Source organism: Linepithema humile, chromosome 3, assembly GCF_040581485.1.
Source record: "Linepithema humile isolate Giens D197 chromosome 3, Lhum_UNIL_v1.0, whole genome shotgun sequence".
NCBI classification, from domain to species: Eukaryota; Metazoa; Arthropoda; class Insecta; order Hymenoptera; family Formicidae; genus Linepithema; species Linepithema humile.
Window position 1 is genome coordinate 12,996,958 of NC_090130.1, and position 10,250 is coordinate 13,007,207.

At 49.4% G+C, this 10,250-nt stretch overlaps 1 protein-coding gene across 1 annotated transcript; it reads right to left on the reverse strand.

Moving 5' to 3' along the window:
• Positions 1 to 1,636: 1,636 nt before the first annotated feature.
• On the reverse strand, positions 1,637 to 2,961 carry LOC136998349 (uncharacterized). The gene has a single exon (XM_067350886.1). It carries the CDS (start codon positions 2,763 to 2,765, stop codon positions 2,190 to 2,192), a length of 576 nt encoding a protein of 191 aa, XP_067206987.1. The 5' UTR covers positions 2,766 to 2,961; the 3' UTR covers positions 1,637 to 2,189.
• Positions 2,962 to 10,250: the final 7,289 nt, after the last annotated feature.

Sequence of the window (10,250 nt, forward strand, 5' to 3'; positions counted from 1 at the left end):
CTCTCTCTCTCTCTCTCTCTCTCTCTTTTCTGTCTCTTTCGACGCGCGTCGTTCGTCACGCACGACGACTGCGGCGACGAGTAGAGCGCAGTGTAGAGAGTAAGAGCAGCAGCAGCAGCAGCAGCAGTAGTGGTCGAGAAGGCAGCGGAAGAAGAGAGGAATTTTTATTCTGATATGACGACCTCAGAGCAGGCGAGATTACCCGCTGAATTTAAGCATATTACTAAGCGGAGGAAAAGAAACTAACCAGGATTTCCTTAGTAGCGGCGAGCGAACAGGAAAGAGCCCAGCACCGAATCCCGCGGTTCCGCCGCAGGGAAATGTGGTGTTTGGGAGGATCCGGTGATCCCGAGGTGTCGCGTCGCGTCCAAGTCCATCTTGAATGGGGCCACTTACCCGCAGAGGGTGCCAGGCCCGTAGCGACCGGTGCGCGCACTCGGGAGGATCTCTCCTTAGAGTCGGGTTGCTTGAGAGTGCAGCTCTAAGTGGGTGGTAAACTCCATCTAAGGCTAAATACGACCACGAGACCGATAGCGAACAAGTACCGTGAGGGAAAGTTGAAAAGAACTTTGAAGAGAGAGTTCAAGAGTACGTGAAACCGTTCAGGGGTAAACCTAAGAAACCCAAAAGATCGAACGGGGAGATTCATCGTCAGCGGCGCTGGCTTCGCGTCGGTGGGCGATGCTCCGCGGAGCCCTTGCGGATCCTACCGCGGACACGCTACCGTGCGTCGATGTCCGGCGCTCGTCGTCGTGCACTTCTCCCCTAGTAGGACGTCGCGACCCGCTGGGTGTCGGTCTACGGCCCGAGTGCGGTGACTGTCGCGTCGCCGGTAAAACGGCACGCGGCAAACCCTCGGTCGCCCGGCCGGCTGCCCGGCGGTACACGCATGGTATCAGGCCGCACTCTTCTCACGTGTGCGTCGGGACCGTCGCAAGCGCGCGCCACGGTACTCGGAGGTTACGGACCTAGCGCCGTCCCCGGTCCTGGCCCGCTGTTGGTCGTACGGAACTCCTTCGACAGGCCTGCAAACGATATACCGGTCGGCGACGCTACTGCTTTGGGTACTCTTAGGACCCGTCTTGAAACACGGACCAAGGAGTCTAACATGTACGCGAGTCATTGGGACTAGCGAGACCTAAAGGCGCAATGAAAGTGAAGGTCGGCCCTGGTTGTCGACCGAGGGAGGATGGGCCGCGTCGCGATGCGGCTCCGCACTCCCGGGGCGTCTCATTCTCATCGCGAGAAGAGGCGCACCCAGAGCGTACACGTTGGGACCCGAAAGATGGTGAACTATGCCTGGTCAGGACGAAGTCAGGGGAAACCCTGATGGAGGTCCGTAGCGATTCTGACGTGCAAATCGATCGTCGGAACTGGGTATAGGGGCGAAAGACTAATCGAACCATCTAGTAGCTGGTTCCCTCCGAAGTTTCCCTCAGGATAGCTGGCACTCGGCCGTTCCGCCAGAAACGCGCGCGAGTCTCATCTGGTAAAGCGAATGATTAGAGGCCTTGGGGCCGAAACGACCTCAACCTATTCTCAAACTTTAAATGGGTGAGATCTCTGGCTTTCTTGAATTATGAAGCCACGAGCATCTCGGATCAGAGTGCCAAGTGGGCCATTTTTGGTAAGCAGAACTGGCGCTGTGGGATGAACCAAACGCAGAGTTAAGGCGCCCAACTCGACGCTCATGGGACACCATGAAAGGCGTTGGTTGCTTAAGACAGCAGGACGGTGGCCATGGAAGTCGGAATCCGCTAAGGAGTGTGTAACAACTCACCTGCCGAAGCAACTAGCCCTGAAAATGGATGGCGCTGAAGCGTCGAGCCTATACTCTGCCGTCAGCGGCAAGTGGGGCGGCCGCGCGCAAGCGCGCCGTCACGAAGCCCTGACGAGTAGGAGGGTCGCGGCGGTGTGCGCAGAAGGGTCTGGGCGTGAGCCTGCCTGGAGCCGCCGTCGGTGCAGATCTTGGTGGTAGTAGCAAATACTCCAGCGAGGCCCTGGAGGACTGACGTGGAGAAGGGTTTCGTGTGAACAGCCGTTGCACACGAGTCAGTCGATCCTAAGCCCTAGGAGAAATCCTATGTCAATGACGGCGTACATACTCTGGTGTTCTCGACAACGAGACCGAGAGAGAGAGACCGTGTGACGAGAGACACACGCCCGTCGGGCGAAAGGGAATCCGGTTCCTATTCCGGAACCCGGCAGCGGAACCGCATACAATTCGGGCCCTCGTAAGAGTGTTCGTCGGGGTAACCCAAAATGACCTGGAGACGCCGTCGGGAGATCCGGGAAGAGTTTTCTTTTCTGTATAAGCGTTCGAGTTCCCTGGAAACCTCTAGCAGGGAGATAGGGTTTGGAACGCGAAGAGCACCGCAGTTGCGGCGGTGTCCGGATCTTCCCCTCGGACCTTGAAAATCCAGGAGAGGGCCACGTGGAGGTGTCGCGCCGGTTCGTACCCATATCCGCAGCAGGTCTCCAAGGTAAAGAGCCTCTAGTCGATAGACTAATGTAGGTAAGGGAAGTCGGCAAATTGGATCCGTAACTTCGGAATAAGGATTGGCTCTGAGGAGCGGGGCGTGTCGTGCTTGGTCGGGAAGCGGGTCTGGCTGACGTGCCGGGCCTGGGCGAGGTGAACGGTCGGCGTTCTCGCGCCGGTCCCGGGATCCGAGCTCGGTCCCGTGCCTTGGCCTCCCGCGGATCTTCCTTGCTGCGAGGCTTCCGTGGCGGCGCGAGCCGTCGCGATCGTCCTCTTCGGCCGCCATTCAACGCTCAGCTCAGAACTGGCACGGACTAGGGGAATCCGACTGTCTAATTAAAACAAAGCATTGCGATGGCCCTCGCGGGTGTTGACGCAATGTGATTTCTGCCCAGTGCTCTGAATGTCAACGTGAAGAAATTCAAGCAAGCGCGGGTAAACGGCGGGAGTAACTATGACTCTCTTAACCACCCTCACCCGGTCGAGAGCATTCGCCCTTTTTCGGGATGAAAACCGTCCGACTCACCAGCAAATTTGCTGGGAACCCTCCGCAATGCAGCACGTCCCCCTTGCCTGAGCCCGCTCCAGGCCGTTCCCGCCGGCCACCCGCTGCGGCTCAGCTCCAACTGCCCCCTGCTGCCCTTGCTGCCCCTGCCCCTGTCCCTTTGCCCGAACAGTACGCATGCCCAGATTGTGACCGCGTGTTCAGCACTAAGTCCGGGCTCGGCTTACATCGCCGCCGAGCCCACGAGGCCATCTTTAATGAGGAGGTTAATGTCGAGAGGGTAAAGCGCCAATGGAGCGCCGAGGAACAGCGCATGATGGCGAGAGAGGAGGCCCTTGCCGTGCATCGGGGTGTCCGGTTTATTAACCAACACCTACTCGCCGTTATCCCAAGCCGCACCCTTGATGCTATCAAGGGAATGCGGAGGAACGGCGAGTACCGGCGCCTCGTTGCTGCGGCCCTTGAGGATCTGTCCGCCACGTCTGGAGAGAGTTCGTTTCTCTCCGGTGGCGGTTCCAGTCCTTCTGCTTCCCCTCAAGCCATCTCCAGTCGCGGGTCTCCGGGCTCGCCTCCGCCATCACCACCCTCTCCCGGTCTGGTTACAGGACGGGTGAAGCGCAACGTATAGCCTCTCCCCGCCCAGTCGACAACCTACCTCCTCGTGGTCCCGCTGGTAACGCGCACTGCAAAGTGCGCGGCTAAATGGTTGCTTGATGAACAAGGTCTCTGGGGCTGCCAACCCCTTTGACCTAGATTTGCTGGCCCGTTAAAGAAAAATTTGCCTCGGATGAAAAATTCTAACCCCGGGCCCTCAGGCTCTGGGGGACCAGCTACTAGAGGTCAGTTGGCAAGTGGGTCTCCGCCCGTGGCCTTGCCGGAAGAATTCGCCTGCGAATTTCCAGGTTGTTGCCGCTCCTTTGCGACGAAGACGGGTCGTGGTCTTCACCACCGACGGGCGCATCCCGATTGGTATGATGCTCAACAAAATGTTACGCACGTAAAAGCACGTTGGAATGATGAGGAGACAAGATTATTGGCACGTAAAGAGGCGGAGCTATCGTTTCAAGATACAAGATTTATGAACCAGGCTCTTCTTGAGGTCTTTCCTGAGAGATCGCTAGATGCTATCAAGGGCAAACGCAAACAGCCTGCGTATAAAGTGCTCGTACAGGAGCTGATAGAAAGTATGTCTGCTGAGATGGATGAAGACATAGCCCAAGATAGCTCAGATGATGTAGTGGATGACTATAGAACAGCTATTGCGACTTACATTGCAGGCCTTCCGCCTCCGCAGAATGATAACTTTGGTGCGGTTAGGCTGATGAGGGTTTGTGATTTGTTAACCCACAAAACAGAAATTGAGGTTCTTGATGAACTCGCAGTATATCTGGCGGAGGTCTTTCCTAATAAAAAGCGCAAATCCAAGAGCAGCCCGATGACCGGGGCGGTCAATTTGCCTAAAAAGCAGGCACGTAAGGTCGAATATGCTCGCACGCAGGACCTATGGCGCAAGAATAGGAACAAATGCATCCGAATGCTGTTGGATGACACTGTTGGGGTCAAGGCTCCCCCTAAAGAAGTTATGGTTCCGTTTTGGAACACTGTCATGACTTCCACTGAAGATATTTCGCCGCCAATAACGGAGCGGAAAACGGTGATCCCAGATTTGTGGTCTCCGATTACGCCATTCGAGATCAATAAAGCAAAACCGGCGAACACAACTTCAGCCGGACCGGATGGACTTACGGCAAGATTATTGAAGAGTGTTCCAAATGAGATACTCTGTAGAGTCCTGAATATAATTATGTGGTGTGAGCAGGCGCCGCAGCAGTTATTAGAATCGACGACAATCTTGATTCCTAAGAAATCTGGGGCCAAGGATCCTGGTGAATTTAGGCCCATTACTATCTCATCAGTCCTTATGAGAACATTACATAAAGTGTTGGCGGCGCGAATGGCGCGCTTAATTAAGCTAGACCAACGGCAAAGAGCATTCAGATCAACTGATGGGTGTTCAGATAATGTTTTTCTACTGGACATGATACTAAGGCACCATCATAATAAGCATAAGCCGTTATATTTGGCCTCTTTAGACCTGGCCAAAGCATTTGACTCGGTCACGCACAAAACAATTTTGGAGACACTATGTATGATGGGTCTGCCCAAGCCCATGTTATCATATATAAAGAACATATATGAAGGTAGCTCGACTAGACTTATGTGCGAAGGTTGGAGATCCGAACTTATTAGACCAACATGCGGTGTCAAACAGGGTGACCCTATGTCTCCTGTGATATTTAATATGGTCATAGACCGACTTCTTAAAATGCTGCCGGATGACATCGGCGCAAGAGTGGGTGACTTGACTGTTAATGCAGCGGCCTTTGCTGATGACATGATATTATTCGCATCCACACCGCTTGGTCTACAAAGCCTGTTGGATAAGTCAGCGAACTTCTTGTCACAATGTGGACTTAAAGTCAATGCTTCAAAATGTCTATCTGTGGCTATACGAAATGTGCCTCATGAGAAGAAAAGTGTGGTAGATAAGGACACGGTCTTTACGTGTCGAGGCAGAATGTTACCGGCACTTAAACGATCGGATGACTGGAAGTACTTAGGTATTCCATTTACTCCAGAAGGCAAATCAACAGCTAGAATTGCCCAAAAATTGCAGGATACCATAACTAAACTCTCGAAAGCGGCACTCAAGCCACAACAACGCTTATTTGCGCTAAGAACTATGGTGATTCCTGGAATCTACTATCAAGTTGAACTAGGTAATACTTCTATTAGCCTACTGAGGAAATGCGATGCTATTGTGAGACATGCAGCGAGGAAATGGCTTGCTTTGCCAGCGGATACGCCAAATGCATACTTCCACTCAGGTGTCAGAGATGGAGGCCTTGGTCTAGAGGCAGTAAGATGGACTGCTCCGCTTAGGAGGTTAAATCGTCTCAAGAGCCTACCGCTGGCTAGAGAACAGGCGGGTGGTGTGCCTGGTGCCTTTTTGAACAACGAGATCACTATGTGCAATAGAAGGCTGTGGTTTGATGGTGCTATACTGGCATCAGCTAGTGATATATCTAAGAAATGGGCGAACTTACTATACGCCCGTATTGATGGAGTTGGGCTCAAAGAGTCGGATAAAGTCCCGCAGCAACATAGTTGGATACATGAAGGAACGAGATTCCTCACCGGGCGAGACTTTTTGCAGTCATGTAAACTTAGGATAAATGCGATGCCGACCAAATCAAGAACCGGTCGGGGTAGGCCTAAGGATAGACTTTGCAGAGCTGGATGCAATTGGCCTGAAACGTTAGACCATGTGTTGCAAAAGTGCCATAGAACGCATGGATTAAGGATCAGAAGGCATGATGCTATAACATCCTACATTGCCCAAGGATTAAGTAGGTATGGCTATACAGTTGAAGAGGAGCCTAAGTTTCAAACGGCGGGTGGTCTTAGAAAGCCAGATATTGTTGCTGTAAAAGATCAACTGGGGATAGTCATCGACGCACAAGTAGTTAACAATCAGCTTGATTTGGATGAGGCTCACAGGAAGAAAAGCGGAAAATATAGAGACCTGGAAGAGATGCTAAAACAGAAGTACCTGGTTCCTTCGATCAAATGGACATCAGTCACCCTCTCCTGGAGGGGTGTATGGAGTGCGGCTTCTGCAAACGAGTTGCTAGATCTTGGAGTGATAAAGAAAAAATCACTGAAAGTCATTTCGTCAAGAGTCATCATCGGCGGGATTGCGGCCTTCAATCAGTTTGGGAGGACATCAGTCAAAGAGAGGAAGGGCGTGAGAAGACGGTGACAAGCGGATGGGGACTTCGGATCGACAGACCTCTGTACCTTATCAGTATTGATATAATGTTACATCGTAATGATGTAATTGGAAAAAAAAAAAAAAAAAAAATAGCCAAATGCCTCGTCATCTAATTAGTGACGTAAGCGATGACCATCGATCGCTATAATACAAAAGTGCAATAACACCTAGCACTTCAGTCTAGAAGAGAGACTGGTTCCAAGTAGCATAAAATCACGAAAAGCGATGTTGCAAAAAAATTATGCGCCAAGGGGATTTACTATAAGTTCTTATTGAGCTTGCCTGCTCGAGACGGAACTGGGTAATCCTCTCTAACGGTCCTACTCAGGCATGCAGTGATGTGGACTGGGGAGGTGACTGCTGGTAAATCTGCGCACCCTGCAGTGCTTGCACTGAAGGGTTAGCCCATGCGCGGCCTAAGCCCGGCGGCCTCTCTGGAAAATGTCAACTGTAGCAGTATGGACTAAGAGTGTGGAAGGTTACTGCTGTGTTATGGGCTACACGGCATGACTTGAAACACTATTGGGAAGTGCTCTGACCCGATTTTCGGTGATGAGCTGCCCTCAAGGAATGGCCCTGACCCCATTTGGGGAGGTCTTCCTAACGGTGCGGCGCTAATTTTATTTTTATTTTTTATTTTTTTATTTTTATTTTTATTTATTTTTATTGACAAGTCCACCCCAACTTGCAGTTGGAGCTTGGTGGCTAAGAATTGTTCTTGAACATACAAGTTAAAGAGGCGGGGTACATACCCCACAATACGAAGAACAAAGCAACACGCTGCCGTTGGCACGGACGGTTCTCGAATGCAAAAGCAACACGCGGCACCAAGGCAACACGCTGCGCCAAAGCAACACGCTGCGCCAAAGCAACACGCTGCGGCAAAGCAACACGCTGCGGCAAAGCAACACGCCGCGAAAAGCAACACGCCGCGAAAAGCAACACGCCGCGAAAAACAACACGCCGCGGAAATGCAACACGCCGCGCGGGAGTTGCATGAGTGAACCAGTTAATCTTCGAAACTGAATATAATAATGGTACCTCAGTCTAGTTACGGGCTGGTATAGCGACTCAAATAGCCTCTGCTGGCCAAGTCATTGGTCCACCTCCTCGTGGTTCCTGCTGGTAATGTAAGTGCTTCGGCACTTCAGCCAAGAGGCCAATGGCGCACACACTTGATTATTGCCGAACATCAGGCAAATATCCCGCAAAACAAGTGTTGTGTTAACCAAAATATGCGGCACTAGGTTTCTCAAGCTAAGGTGGAAGGCATCGTGCTGATGGCTGCATGGCTGCAGAGAACTAAAACGGTGCAGTCGCAAACGATCCCTCTAGGGCACCTGGCGCAACCCTAGTAGTATATCAGTCGCCTTACCCAGGTAATGGGGGCTCTGCCTGGATGGACCTCTAGACCTGCCGTACTCGTGGGATCAAAATGGAGGAATATAAATCAAAAAATAAATTTAAAATGCTTAAACCTAAAAACGACTCGGAACGCACTATGGACCCCTTTAGACAATCTGGATCGGTATCAAGATCACCGCCAATGCACAGAATGCAGAGGAGACTGGTGAACCCCAGCTCAACGGCATCGCTGGAACATGGGGAAGAATGCATCGAAATATCAAAGAGAATTGAAGAGAAAGAAGACAGGAGCGATGAGGTTTTTATCAATAGCGATACAGAGGAAACATCTTCAGAAAGGATAAAGAAGGCAGGAAAACAAAAAGGGAAAGAAAAGATGATTGTTGTGGTCGACAGACTTGAAGAAGACGCTGAGGAGAGGAAGAAAGAGGACGAAGAGAATGAAGTATTAGTAAATGAAGGGATTAATAGGATCCAAAAAGAAAGAAGACAGTTAGAGGAGTACCTGTTTAATGAAAACAACAAGGTAAATAAAACAACGATTAAATAAGTGATGATGAAATGGGGAGAAATGGAAAAGTATTTATATGAACAGCATATAGAGGCTGAAAAGTGGAAATCTGCTTACCTTGCGACTAAGAGTTGCGAGAAATTGTATGCTCAGGTTGCGGCACGCGGAACGACAGGCGTCAGAGTAGGGTATGTACCTGAAAAAGAAAAAAGAATGGTTAATCAAAAGCATGAAGTAATGTTGATAAGACCTAAAAATAAAGAAGAGGACAAACGAACAAATGAAGAGTTGAAAATGGATTTCCTAAAGGAATTAAAAGATGTAAAAGGAAAACTGAAAATAAAGAGCATTAGGCAAATGAGGAATAAAGGACTTATAATGGAAGTGGATGGAAAGGATGATAAAGAAATAATCAAAAGAATAGACCTAGCTAGTAAAGCATTAAAGATAGATGAACCTAAGAAAATAGACCCATCTATAATAATCTACGATGTGGAAAACGAAATTGGTGAGGAGGAGCTAAAGAAGGATCTTATAAGGAAAAACTTCCAAGAGTATGATAAAAATGACCTGCAAGAATTGCGAAATGAAGTAAAGTTTAGCTATAGCTACAAAACCAAAGAAAATAGGAAAAATTGGATCGTAAAAATTCCTGGGAAATTTTACCAGAAGTTGATTGATAAAGGTAGAATTTACATGCAATGGCGAACTTACAGAATCAAGGAACACTTAAATATTGTAAGGTGCTTTAAGTGTTACGGATATGGACACTTCGCAAAATTTTGTAATGTGGTCAGCCAGCTGTGTGAGAGCTGTGGCGCGCATGAACATGCAAAAGCAGAATGTCCAAAAAAAGATAGACCACAATGTGTCAACTGTGTAAGAAATAAACGAAGAGAGTTTTTACACAGTGTTAAATCCAGGGATTGCCCCGAATATAAAAAGCATCTGGAAATATACAGAAGCAAAATAAAATGGAGCTAAGAATTGGTCAAATAAATGCGCAAAGATCGATCGCGGCAGCTGCGAACCTGGAAATATTAATAAAAGAACAAAACCTGGACATACTGTGCATCCAGGAGCCTTACAGCGTAAAAGGCTCTGTAAAAGGTTACAAAACACCTGGACTAAAGATCTTGCAACCTGACACAAGGGAACCTTGGGTCGCTTCGGTGGTTCGTGATAGCAACATTGAAATATTCCATAACACCTTCAAGGAAACTGAGCATATTATGTATTTCCAAGTAATAACTGGGGATATAGAATTCTATGTTATAAATGTATACTGTCAATTTTCATTGCAAATAGGACCCATCTTACAACAAATCGAGACAATACTACAACACATAAACCATGCGAATGTTATAATAACAATGGATGCAAACGCTAGATCCAAAAGTTGGTACGCTAAAGAAAGTGACGAACGTGGCCGTAATGTTGACGAGTTTATGATTGCAAATGGATTGTATGCCATGAACAAACCGGGTTACCCGGCTACCTTTTTTACGGACAGAGGCGAATCTAACATTGATGTAACTTTGGCAAGTGGAAGCAT

What these genes read in the sequence shown, in the direction of transcription:
- LOC136998349 (XM_067350886.1), bottom strand. Translation starts at nt 2,765, where the DNA reads ATGGCGGCCGAAGAGGACGATCGCGACGGCTCGCGCCGCCACGGAAGC.